The sequence below is a fragment of the Monodelphis domestica genome, chromosome 3 (genome assembly GCF_027887165.1).
Source record: "Monodelphis domestica isolate mMonDom1 chromosome 3, mMonDom1.pri, whole genome shotgun sequence".
Classification (NCBI taxonomy): domain Eukaryota; kingdom Metazoa; phylum Chordata; class Mammalia; order Didelphimorphia; family Didelphidae; genus Monodelphis; species Monodelphis domestica.
The window spans coordinates 57,904,684-57,918,460 of record NC_077229.1 but is presented as its reverse complement, the minus strand read 5'-3'; the positions used below and the strand labels follow the sequence as shown (position 1 = coordinate 57,918,460).

Here is a 13,777-nt window from a genome sequence, read left to right as displayed (position 1 = left end):
GTCTAATCAAATGAAATGAAATTCTAATACACTGAATAAAAAAGTATTTGCAGCAAATTTGGATTTTTATCACTATTACAAGAAAACTACCAGAAAAGCTCAAAATATGTTCTCTTTACTACTTAGACAACATATGGTAAACAATTTAAAAAGTATTTAGGTTGTTTGGTACAACAAATCTGTTGTGCATTGGGAGAGAGGGTGGTATGTAAACTAATGGATTGCCTAAATAATGACTACAGTTAATTCAGAATAGTATGGAACAGACATTAAAATCACTGGCCCCAAAATGAAGAAACTGCCAAAAAGTTGCTAGCTAGAAAAGGTGTTTTTCTCCCATTTTATTTGGTAATACATTTTCACAGAAACATGATATTATTTACAAATATACAGGTAAGAGACTGCTGGTCAAAAATCTTAAACTGAAGAGGTCATCAAAAATCAATTTACAAAAACCTTCAATTGTCCAAGGGAGATCCAGGGTGGAAAATTCTGGCAGCGTTTGTGAGGGTGGGGCTGGACAGAAATAAGGTTTTTCTGATCTTCCAATTCCAATAACCTCCTACAAAAGGAAGCTGTGGACCAAATGTTCAGCGTTCTCTGATCCATAGCTGCAACGAGGCAATGGAGACTGCTTGCAAAATCTCCTCCCACATGTTCCCCTAACGAACGGTCAGTTCACTGGGTCTCAGGAGGCACTAGTTTGTATGTTTTTGGAAGCGGCAAGCATTGCTCTCACTTTGGCCATGAGATCCTGTTAAAAAGAAAGAGAAGGTTGAGAATATTTTCATTAGCTTTCCGTTAAAACTAAACATGTTGGCTTACATAACCACGGTAAGGAAATAATCCAGGAAGTGAAAAGCTTTCTGAAAAGGCCCTGAGTACAAACACAAAACAGGGCTTACTCTATGTGACAAACACAAGAAGGAACTAATAGTGAGTGGTGCACAAGCTTACAGAAGAAAGAAATCGGAAATAGGGTCCTGGCTAACACCCCCCCACCAGCTCTCTGCAGAATCCTGCACTGGTGCAACCAGGCTCACAATTCAAAAAGGGCTCAAGTAGGAAAGCAGAAGCTACAGAAAGAAATAACTCACATACTTTATGGAAAAAAGTAATCTTAGGGGCTAGCCAATGTAACACTTGTATAAAATCAGGAATATGCAGCCCAAATCAGAAGTTTGCTTTCTCATTTTCCTTGCCTTGCAAAACTGATTTAAGAATTCAGGTGCTACATGGGACAGAAAAAAGGTTTTGTATATATATAAAGGAAAGGTGTTAAAGAACTATACTCTGTGTCTCTTATTTTTAATACTGTGGACGAACCTGGGGTAATCTCAGTATCAACAGTCCAGGTCATCAGCCAAGCACACCTTTACTATTTGCTGAGGACCTTGTAATTAAGGTGTATAAACAAACCTGAGGTGAAAATATGGGAACAGCACATAGCTGAAGTCGAAATACAATGATAAGATACTCTCTGGTTGGGATAGTTCTGATCTTACCTGAGTTATTTTACTTTGCACTGAAGACACAATTGCTGAAGAGATCTGACCATCCTTTTCCTGAGAAACTCCCCTGTGTTTAGAAAGATAAATGAAGACATATTAAAAGGCATACTAAAGACTGTCTGCCCTTTGATCCAGCCATAGCACTGCTGGGTTTGTACCCCAAAGAGATAATAAGGAAAAAGACTTGTGCAAGAATATTCATAGCAGCACTCTTTGTGGTGGCCAAAAATTGGAAAATGAGGGGATGCCCTTCAATGGGGGAATGGCTGAACAAATTGTGGTATCTGTTGGTGATGGAATATCATTGTGCTAAAAGGAATAATAAATGGAGGAATTCCACGGAGACTGAAACAACCTCCAGGAAGTGATGCAGAGCAAAAGGAGCAGAACCAGGAAAACATTGTACACAGAGACTGAGACACTGTGGTACAATCGAACATAATGGACTTCTCCATTAGTGTCAATGCAATGTCCCTGAACAATCTGCAGGGATCTAAAAAACAATATCCACAAGCAGAGGATAAACTGTGGGAGTAAAAACACCAAGGAAAAGTAACTGCTTGACTACAGGGGTTGAGGGGATATGATTGAGGAGAGACTCTAAATCAACACTCTAATGCAAATACCAACAACATGGAAATGGGTTCAAGTCAAGAATACATGTGATACCCAGTGGAATCGCATGTCAGCTATGGGAGAGATGGGGGGATGGGGGAGGAAAAGAATATGATCTTTGTCTCCAATGAATAATGTTTGGAAATAACCAAATAAAATAATGTTTTTTTAAAAAAAAAGGTATACTAAAAACAACACTTTCTTGGGAGAACTGGGACAGTGTCTTGGGACACTGAGACAAATTAAAAACTAAGAATTCTAAGACAGAAAAATTAAATCAAAATCCATTCATTAGATAGAAAAAAGGCATTAACAGTTACAAAAATATATTAAATTCCTTGAAATAATAAGGTTATGAGTTTAATTTTAAACGGACAGTGGCTAGTTAAGCCTACAAATCTTGACATGTCATCTAAGAGTGGGGTGTGAAAAGTGGTTTCCTTTATTCCTTCTAAGAAAATTAAAGGCCAACACGATAAACTCATAATAGGATTTCAAATTATATTAGCATTTTAATAACTAAGACTTCATTAACACACAAAAGAGGCAGGCAGGATTTTCAAAATCTAGCATGAAGCATCTGCCACCTTATGCATCCCTATGTCCAAGGAATTTCTATAAACTGAGTAATTTCACCATGTTCTTTGATACTGAATACCCTAGATGTTCTGTTTTAATTTTTGGTTGAGCTCTGACTTGCAGTGGTCCCTTGAGATGGAACTCTCCTGATTTTTTCAATACAGTTATATTTTTTAAACCTTCAGTGAATTCTGGTGTAAACTTTATCTTTTGCTAATGTAAATATCTCCAAATTTTCAACTTGGTATTTTTATGCACATAATTATTTATAGGCATCATTATGTACCTTTTCAACAAAAAAGAAATTTTGAAAAAGAGTAGAGAACAGATTGCAACCTATGGGTTACAAATATGTGTGAAGTGCTTGGCATTGTGCCTGGCACACAGTAGGTGCTCTGTTAATGGTAACTGCTGCCACCATCATGTAAAATCCAGTCCAATCTTCCCCTAACTTACTATTAGGCCCAGATCTCTATCCATTTGCAGTGCTTCTCCAGCTGCAGGCCAGTGTGTGTAATGACCTTTTTTCATCTACCTTTTCCCCCCAATGGGGAGAGGTCCAATTCAATGAGGAAGCTTTAGAGCTCTTCAGGGCTTGAGGTAACTGTCCAACATCAGTTGCAAATAGCCCTTTGGAGAAGCTCATCATCAACAATTAACTCTTGTTTTAAGTGGCACCCGCAGGGCAAATCTTCCCCAATACTGACACCCACCATCCTGGAAAATATTTGTTTTATACTTGCTTCATGTTAATACTGGGAAAATTATTAAATAAAGTGAAATCTCTAGTTTTTTATGTCTTGATAATTTACATATATGAGTGGGAGGGGCCTTGCTAAGGAAGACTGTAACATTGCCTTAACAAATGCTTAAAAAAAAAATCAACAACAGACCCAAAGAAATCTTCTATCCTCTGTCTTCCAGTCATTTTTTTTTTTGGCTATCAAGATGGGATCTGCTGCAGGAATTGTGGAGGCCTCTGTGTTCACTTTTTATGTTTTCAAGCAAACCCTCAGTTTCTTCTTCTCCAAAACTTGATGTGAAGGTGAAAAAGGAGGCAGGAAAGTTGGTCTTTGCTAATGTCTCCTCAGCCTCTCCCATCAATTCCTTTTTGATAAAAGTTCTGTCCCTCATATTTTCCTTCCTTAGAATACATAATCTTAACAATAGATCTACAAATGCCTTTCACCGTGTCTGTCACTTTCAGCATAAATTTCTGCCTTGTTTGTGTGGCAAGGTACAATGGCTTGTACTATTTTGTTATGTCAGGGGCTAAAAGCAAATTATTCATGCCAGTAAGCAAGGATCATTACAAACATAGCAGACTTGTTGCATTTGTAGATGCTCTATACTACAAATGTTCTTGGGATGCTCCAATTACATAGGACACCACCTCAGGCTCCAGGTAGCCTTGATTCCTCCTTAACTGTGGCCTCCTTGGTTCATTTTCTGTCCTCCTCTCCTGAGATGCTTTACAAGACTCAATGATTTGAGCCAGCACTGCCTTTTTTTTGTTTGACAAGAAGAATTTTTTCTGACTGAGGTGATCTTAGTCTTGTTATTGTGACTATTTTCCATTAATTAAACTTCTTTAGGAAAATGATGTCTTTAAACTTCTGTTCCTTTCCTATTTTTCATAGTAATAGCTAGTATTCAGATAGTGCTTTAAGATGTGCATCTTCCTTTCATCTTCACCAGTCTGAAGGGCAGGCAGCTCTGATAACCCATATTTCAAAGATCAGGAAAGTGAGGCAGAGGCAAAGAGATCCACACAAGGTTACAGAATACTAAGTGCCTAAGGCTACTCTTTCTCCTCTTTTGTGCTGCTCTAGCCGCCCAGATCAAACAGGTCAGGTTAGAGGTTAGTGTCTTCTTTTCATTCTGATCCTTTCTTCTGATGATGTGTTCTGTGAATCTCAAAAATTCTCAGACTCGACTTCATAAGATTTGGCTAAGACCATTCCCCATTTAAACAATGAAGGGACTTGATCAGGAATGTGAGAACTCTACTTCGCCCATACTTAAGCATGCCTTAGGGGAAGATAAAGTTGTAAACTCCTTGCTGAACAATGTAAAATACTCTTAAGCTGGGCCTATTTTTAGATCTAATACAAAAGGGTGCTAAGTACCTATAAAGGTCAGACAACTTGTAAACTTATAAGGGGCAAAGAGGTGAGAACTTACTCAGAGATTTTAGTCTACTCAGGTGTGAATTACTCAAAAGTTTAGCCTACTCAGGTGTGAATTAAGAATGGTCTGTCCTTTGGAAAACGTCTACTGTGATTGGTAGATGTGAGAACTTGGGGGAGGTGACATAGGAGAAAATTCTCTTTAAAAGGAGATGAGAAGTTGAGAGCAGGGGACTCTCTCAGAGAACTCTCTCTGGAGATTGATCTGGCCAAAGCTGAACTGGTGTCTCTCTGAACACTAGAATCTTGCTTGGGACAAATCTTGTGGTGAGTGGATAAAAGACTGACTGATCTCTTTCTTAGGGCTTGGGCCTAGGCTGGCCCAGCCCCTTTTCTCATTGTTTCCTCTTACTCTCTTTCATTAATTCCTTAATTTGTATTAATTAAAATCTCTATAAAACCCAGCTGACTTGGGTATATTTAATATTTGGGAATTTTCCCCTGGCGACCACTTTATATTTGATTCAACTCAAGACAATATTTTGAAACCATATTTCCGCGGTCACAATTTAACTCAACCACTCTTTTATCTGTCACAGTTTATGCCAACAACTACTTTAATTGTAACAGTTCACAATAGCCTTTGCTCTAGATAGATCTATATGATTTGACTTCAGAAGAGAGGATGATTATGTAATGATTGTTAATCTGTAACCACTTGTTTCTTGTCTAAGATAGTTAATTATTTCTGTAGTTCCAATATCCAGAGATTTCAAATTCATGATGTGAAGTTTCTGAGTCTGTAAGTCTTTGACTTTTTTTCATTTTTGAATCCCAAACTATACTTCCTGACACAGTTTTTGCTGTTGGTCTTTCTGCTCACTTTTGTGCTGAAATCACCAAATATCAAGGTGATGTTGATTTTGTTTGGAAGATCTTGTCAAGCTCTCCAGAATTATCCCACTTCTTCATCAGCTGAGATGAGCATTGTTGCATAAGCAGCAAGTGACTTAATGGATTATCTGACTGCTCATATTAAGATGACTAAGTGTCCCATGAAAGGATTTTTCTTGATGCCTTTATGTGTCATTTATGATGAAAATGTTTTTGCATCCTTTATTCATCTCTCAGAACTATATGACTCTCATTTAGCTGAAATTTCTTTAAATTACAGTGAGATTGCCAAGTATAGATGTGGTCCAGTTCTTCTAGTAGTGCCTAGGTTTGTCAGTCATTGGACAAATATTGTATCAGGAGTAACAACAGTAAAATAAATGTTTGGAGACAGTCTAAGAATTATGGCTTTTCTGTTTGTTTAAAACACTCACTGCTCCTCTTTGGCTTCTCTGCCATACCTCTACCTTGGGATAGAGGCTGTTGTATCTGCTTATCTATTTCACAGGCAGTCCTGGGTAATTAAATCAACAACTTATGGCTCCTCTTTTGGCAATGAACTTCTCTGTACTTTGCTTTTTTGGTCCTCTCCAGACAGAAGAACTTGCTAGAGAACAAAAACTATAACTAGAAAAATATTATTTTATTGAGAAAAATTGATGTTATGTCATGAGCTCCCTCTTCTTTCCACACCTTATCCTTCATTCTCCTCTCCTTTGAGATGACAGTTCTTTTCATCAAGGCCAACCCCTCTGCTGCCATGCTCTCCAGAAGCCTGCCTTCCTCTTTGATGATCCTTTCTTTCTTTCCTCCCAATATTCTGTTCTTTCTGTCCATTCCTCTACTCCCTTTAAACATGTACAGCTCTTTCCTATCCTTAAGAACTCTTCACTTAATATCCCTTAAGGTACATCTCTCTTCCCTTTTATAGCCAAACTTAGAAACAGCTGTCTATATTGGTAGTCTCTATCTTGGTTCCTTGTCAACTGGACTCTAGCTCAATTCTTCTTTTTAATGTTATCAGTGATTTCTTAACTGTTGAAACAAACGGTTGTTTCCAAGTACTTATCTTCTTGACCAATGTCTAGTGTCTGACATTGGTGAACATCACCCCTTCCTCCTGGGTTCTTTCTCCTTATCAGTCTCTTAGGACACTGCTCTCTGTTGGTTCTCGTTTTCTCTAAGGCTTCTTTGCGGGTTTACCATCCACACCTCCTCTCTAATGTGTGGGTATATCCTAAGACCTGATTGTATCAGCTTCCACAGGTTAAATAGCCTCTATGCAGATGACTCTCAAGTTGACTCATCAGCTCATATCTCTCTCTTGTGTTTTAGCCCAGCATTTCATCTTGGGTGTCCTGTAAGCTGTGAAGATTGGATTTGGGTCCCTCCTGATTGTAACCATGAAGGTACTTAGCTCTTCCTTTATTGTGAAGATTAAATTGTAATCCCCTGTCTATTTTTAAGATTTAAATCCTCAAAGTGTAAACCCAGTATTTAAAGTAGATCTACCCATTTTAACCACAAAAAGATATGAACTAACTACAAAAGGTGCGAACTAACAAATAAACTACCATAAATTACATTTTACTTGAGTACTTCATTTTGGGATTTAGAAATTAAACCCCTGGAGACCACCAATTAAATATTCAGAACCAACATAAATTTAACATATCATCTCAAGTAACCATTTCTAAAATGGAACTCATTATGTTCCCCCTTGAAACCTATCTCTCTTCCTAACTTCATTACTTCTGTGGAGGGCACTATCATTTCTAGGTACTCAGGATAACAACCCTAGAGACAAACATGACAACTCTCTAGTTCCATGGTATCTTTCATTCACTATTGTCTCTTTCCTCATATGGCCACTACTCTTAATTCTGGTCCTATTGTTGAGGGGTTAATGAAGCAGCCAGGTAGTGCAGTGGGCCTGCAAGTCATATGAAGTCTTGAGTTCAAATCAAGTCTTAGAAACTCATTAGCAGTGTGATCCTGGAAACCATTTAACTTGTTTGCCTCAGTTTCCTCTATAAAGCGAAGATAATAACAGCACCTATGTTGCAGGGTTGCTGTGAGGATATCTATAAAGTACAATGCCTGGCATAAATGCTTATTTTCTTATCCCTCATCACTTCTTGTCTGGACAACTGTGACCGTCTATCTAGTCTCTCCCCATCATATTCACAACTATGTAAGTGATAATTCTAAAGTATCAGTTTGATGTCATTGGCTTGCCAAAGAGACAAACCATTCCTGACTACAACTCCAGGATAAAACACAAACTTTTCCCCATCTGTCTTTACAGACTGATTTCCTATTAACAACCTGTCCTGCTTGACCCCCCAGTCAAAATGGCCTTCTCACTGTCCTCTTGGCATCTGTAAGTCTCTTGAAAACTTACCTCATGTCATTCCTTTCTGAGGCCTTCTGTCATCCTGACAATATGAATTTGTTTTATTAATCACATAAACCATGTGTTTGTTTGTTTACAAACAGTTTTCCCCAGGAGAATGGAAAACATCAGAGCTGTTTTGATTTTTGGCTTTGTAATCTCAGCTGTGTCTAGCTTACAGAAAGTGCCTAATAAATGTTGGCTGAATTGAGTTGGTAAAATCTGCCAGTGTTTGCATTCTGCTGTTAGAGCTCTTGCCAAAGTTCTGGATTCTTGAAGGCTGTTTCCAAGCCACAATGAAATACTGGCAGAGGACTTATAGCTTCATTCTTATGTAAAAGGTGAATAAATTCAGAGTAACAAAAATGTCATGACATTTATTGTCTCTATGTTTTTTTTTTTTAGTTTGGTGCTTGTAATATCACTAGGTTTATTTGTAATTCTAAGAACTTAATGTGATGTTTTGAAGTGAATTTGTGTACTGAGTATATCTGGTATTTATCTCAGGCACTGACAAGTTCTGGTCCCTAATTATCTACAAATAATAAACATGTGGTCCCTCCAGACTCTTTTTTTTTTCCCCCCTCTATTGACCATCATGTCAAGCCTAAGGGCTTCTGTTTGGCATCAAAGTCCTCCATAATCTAGTACTCTATACCTTCTCACTTGTCTTCCACACTCTAACTCCAACTCAACTGGCCCAGATTCCTTATCCACCCCTGTCCTTCTCTACATTTTCCCAACTACTGCCTTTTGCTTGTGCCATTCTGTCCTGGGAATGTCCCCCCCCCCCCCTTGCTGAATCTCTCCTTGCTCTTTTTAAAAAATCATATGAAATGTTGCCTCTTCAATGAAACCTTCCCTCTTCTTTCTCTCTGAGAGTATAGAAAATCCTTTGTTGTGTTACCCACCCCCCTCCCCACCATGTACTTGGCATGCATGATCTGGTCTTATAATCACCTGGTACATATGGGTAGGTGCTATAGACTCCTCTTAGAACACTAAGTTCCACAAGGAGAGGCCACTTCTTCAAACTTTTCATCAATTCCCAAATAAAGCACAGTAGTGTGAACATGGAAAACACATTTGCTGAATCCAACTGAGTAAGTAAAATGAGACAGCCAAGTACATCTTCAAAAGCTGACAAAGAAATGAGATTGCTATCCTATCCTTTGCCTTGTCTCTGGGATCACCTTGAGGAATTTACACTGGAAAGGAATCCCTGTATTTTAAAATGGAATAAGTGCCCTTTGAGGGATAAGATTTGATGAGCTGAATGTTTTAAAGTACCTCTCTTCTCATTAAGATGATAAGGGGCCCAGTAACAATAAACTCATTGATATTTCCATCCATTGGTAATTGGCATTACATCAAAGGGCTCAGCCCATGCCTAAGGTCCAGGATTTCTTTGCTTTATGTTTTGGGAAGAGGTTGTTACCTGGAGCGCTCTTGGCTGGACTCTCTACTCTCCACAGGAGAGATGCTGGTTGAATGGGCCGAGTTCTTATGTGCAGCCTGTTTGCTTGGTGACACTGACTGAGACCTTGCCTTGGACTTAGGGCGGGACCGAGACCGTCTCTTCTTCTTTTTTTCATGGGGACTTCTGGAAAAAAAAAAAGCACTAGGTTTTATTTAAAGACAAAAAACTTATAGTTCAAATTAAGTGCAAATTCAGGGAGGGCACAGTCTGGATTAGAATAACTTCTTTGAATGAAAACGGCTCTTTATACACATCATTGTTTCAATTTGCTCAGTGTATATTTCTATTTTAAAGCTATATACCTTTCCTTAATCAGTAAATTGATGGCTTAAGAAATCTGTAGTAAGAGTAACCTGGAATGAAAACATTAAACTGGGTAAACAATTTCTTCTAGAAAAGGAAGCTTTTATTCATTTCTGAAGATTTCAAGAAATACTCATGTTTTTAGGCAAGCAGGCCTTTTTATTTAAGAAATGTAATATAATAAATCACTGAGGTTTATATAAGCTTTCTGAAAGTTTATGTCTCACCCAGTTCCTAGCATTGTAAGGAAAGTTCTTAAAACGTGTTAGCTGACGTTTAATTTTTGATTTCAAGTTTTCTAAAGGAAAATGGAAAATTATTCAAATATCAGGTATCAGTCATATAAGGCTCGGTTTTTATTGTCAAGCTGGAAGTGTTGAACTAACAGATTTTGTTAAAGGGAGATAAATGGGAGGGCACTTCATCTGGATGGAAGTCAATGCCTTGAAGAATAGCTAAAAGAAATGTTATTTTGAAGACTTGTTCTACACATCATAAGAACTAAATGGAGAGGTAATAGGACATACTTTTTCAATGATTAAATTTGCCCCCAACTACCATGAGCTACCATATAAGGCAGTATATCACTGAATGAATTTAAGTAGAGAGTGGATAACTGTTAAAATGATTCTATAATTGGTAAAAGGCTAGACTAGATGGCCTCTTAATTTTTATTAACTCTTGATTTAATATATCATAATTTATTTTATTTAGCAAAGAGAAATTGGATTTGATGGTAGTTACTGGGTAGTGATAATAACTAAATGATCATATAATACTTTAACGGGAAATTATAGTAATCATGAGCCTTAATTTCAAGATGATTATCAAAGTTTTGTTAACAGAATCCTACCCAGTGGGCCATAAGAATGATGTAAAATGTTTTTCTCTTAGAGTAGGAGGTACATGGTCCATCCCCAGAAATGATCTGTGTGCCTGATGTAGTTCAGAGTGCTGCCATGTTAGCTAGCACAGCATCGCAGGGCTATCAACTACACACTATGCAGTTGTCTTAATAAATTGGAGAGAACCCTCTGAAATAGACTAGAAAATGAGGACAGTTGAAAGGGAACAGAAAAGCTGGCATACTTTGCTTTAGATACTCAATTTAACTACTGCTCTTTTTTTCTGAAACACAATAGTGCCTTTACCGGTATCATATATATATGACAATCTGGAAAGAGGTGTTATAAGTATAAAATTCATACTTGCTTAAATTGTGGTATAATAGAAACTAATAACTTTTGTTTTTTATCGGACTTTCAGTTCCAAAGATGGGCCTTCCTCCTTTAAACAGGGAGGCACTCCTTATAATAAAAAATAAAAAAGTTCAGTAAAACTTGCATCTGGTAAGAGAGGCCACATTCCAATCCAGAAGCTTTCCGTAAAGAAGGGAAAGAAGTGCATCCTTAATGCTTTTCCAGGGTCAAACTTAGTCATTATAAGCTAAGAGCCTTTATCAGTGCATCTCCCACCCTCCCCCGACCCCCATTCTGGTTATTTTAGTTTTTCTTCTGAAAGTCTTCTTGATTTTTTTCATATTTATTGTTTCTTATGGCACATTCTATTCCATTCACATTGCAGGATTGGTTTAGTTTTTCCTTGAGTGTTTGGTAAATATACTTCTTCTCATTCTTTGCTACCACATAAAGTGCTGCTTTGAACATTTTGATGTCTGTGAGATCTTTCTGTCTTTATTTTCTGGGGTAGATACCAAGCAGGTGGATCTCTGGGTCAAAGGCTATGGACATTTTTGTCTTTTTTTTTAAAAGCATAATTTCAAATTGTTTTCCAAAATGGTTAGGTTATTAATTCATAACATTCCAACACTGATCACTTACATATTTTGTCATTTTGGACTGTGAAAGGTGAGACCTTAGAGCAAATTATTTTACATAGCATCAACATGAAGTTACCAGAGAAAAGGACTATTAAGCAGACTCTGTGGTACAATGTCATCCAAAATCAAACTTCTTCAGGGATGACTGTAAGTTAAATTAATTAGGAGAGCCATGGTTTCTTTGATTGTCATTAAATTAGGCCTGAAAAGGAAGAGTTTAGTTTCCCTAGAAGGGGTTAAGATGAATAGAGTAGTAATTTAAAATTCCAAGAACATTGTTCTAAAGAATAGGCTTTGAAAAGCTATATTTGGGGTTGGAAAGTGCTATTTGATATTTGTAAGATTCATCTCTCCAATCATTCAATAGTTATATTAATACCAAAATAAACCTCTATTCACTTAATATCCTTGTTAGGTAGTACTTGGCCTCATATGAAAATGTTAATTTAGATAACTGAGACATGACTATCCTAAGGAGTATTGCTTCCCCATCTGCGTCATCAAACCTCTTCTTCAAATATCCTAACCATTAAACCATACATATCTAATTTTCTTATTCATCAACAGTTCAGCTCTAAACACTCCTTTCTCACTATGTTGTCAGTTGCATATTTATAAAATTTAAAAACATAAATTGTGGCAAACTTCAGGCCTGACTCTTATTTGCTGCAAACCATAAAACTGTTCAAGGGGAAGGGAATTCTCATTTATACAGTGCCTAATATTTGCCAGACATTGTGCTAAGACAAAAAAAAAAGAAAAAAGAACATCTCATTTGATCCTCACAACAATCCTGGGATGTGTTAGGGGTAAAATTAGGGATTATGACTGAATATATTATATTAGTGGTTGCCAGGGATTTAAATTCAATCCCAATGAAATACTCAAGTCAGTATGGGATTTATGGTGGTTTATTTACAATAGAAGGAAAACATTAAGAAGAAGGAGAAGAGGGAAAGGGTAGAAGATCTGCTCTGAGCAAGGGGGAGTTCAGAGGCCTCAGCCAAGGGGCCTTCTCAGAAGATTAAATCTAGCTCAGCTTCTAGCCGGGAGGCCACCTCCAAGATGAGGGGCCTCCTTGGAAGACAGTGCCTTCAGAAGGTCAAGGAAAAGGAGAGTCAGCTTTATCACTCACCAAGGTCTGTTCAGAGAAACCTCCTCACCTAGGCCACACTACAGAGCTCCTCCCCGTAAACTCCACCGCCAAAGCCGCAAGCATGCCAAACGCCGCCAAAAGCTCCCAATGCCACCAAGAGAGAGAACGCAAGAGCATGCTCACAGGAAGTGACACAAAATATAAAGGCAGTTCTTTACATCACTTCCTGTGTCTCACATGTGCCAATGGTGGCTTAAGCTTGGCTTAGGACAACCCAGGGGGTCAGTCAGTTGTTTCTGATTTGTCACTTGCTAGCACATGCCAGTCATAGGCCATCCTCCCCTACAGTTAATCCTTAAGTGGGGGTGCATACATTCCTGGTTGCTAGAATTCTAAAGACTAAGCAGGGTGGAATAAATCTAAAATTCACAGAGGTAGGTGCATTATTATCCTCCCATTTTACAACTGAGGAGAAACTAAGGGAGGCTTGCCCAACGGTCTCAGAACCAATAAGTTTCTAAGGTTAAATTTGAACTTGGGTCTTCCTGTCTCCAGACTTAGCACTCTGTTTATTGTGTCACCAGCTGCCCACTTATTTAGAATAAAGCAATGATAAGTAATGAAGGCATAAGAACTATGGCAGAGCAGAAATAATGGGACTGGGACATTCATTCCAAGAAAAAAGTCATATGTTTCAGTGCAATTGTCCCAACAACGTAGGCTCCTAATAAATGATCATAAAAATGACAAAAAGGTGGGAGGCTGGAGGGGCGGTAAATTATTGCATTGGTCCAAATAATTTTTTTCCCTATCTTGCTCCTGCTTCTCACTCTTTTCCAGCATCCTCATCTACAGTACAATTCCTAACACTCTAGGTGTTCCTCAAGCTTTTGTCCAGGGCCATCTTCTCTCTCTCTCTTCACCTGTTTTCCTCA

The 13,777-nt window shown here is 38.0% G+C and overlaps 1 protein-coding gene across 8 annotated transcripts in view; it reads right to left on the bottom strand.

The window, feature by feature from the left end:
• Positions 1 to 326: 326 nt before the first annotated feature.
• Positions 327 to 13,777, bottom strand: part of SFSWAP (splicing factor SWAP) — a 117,179-nt gene continuing 103,728 nt past the window's right edge. For 7 of the 8 annotated variants that reach the window (XM_003340766.4, XM_056821922.1, XM_056821923.1 and 4 more), the window contains 3 exons: positions 9,562 to 9,726; positions 1,506 to 1,578; positions 327 to 754 (listed from right to left, as the gene is read on the bottom strand). In XM_003340766.4, the coding sequence (XP_003340814.3) occupies positions 689 to 754; positions 1,506 to 1,578; positions 9,562 to 9,726 (304 nt within the window). In that variant the 3' untranslated portion in view covers positions 327 to 688. Of the gene's footprint in view, positions 755 to 1,505; positions 1,579 to 9,561; positions 9,727 to 13,777 lie in introns of those variants that run through there. The other variant, XM_056821925.1, reaches the window with a different exon arrangement.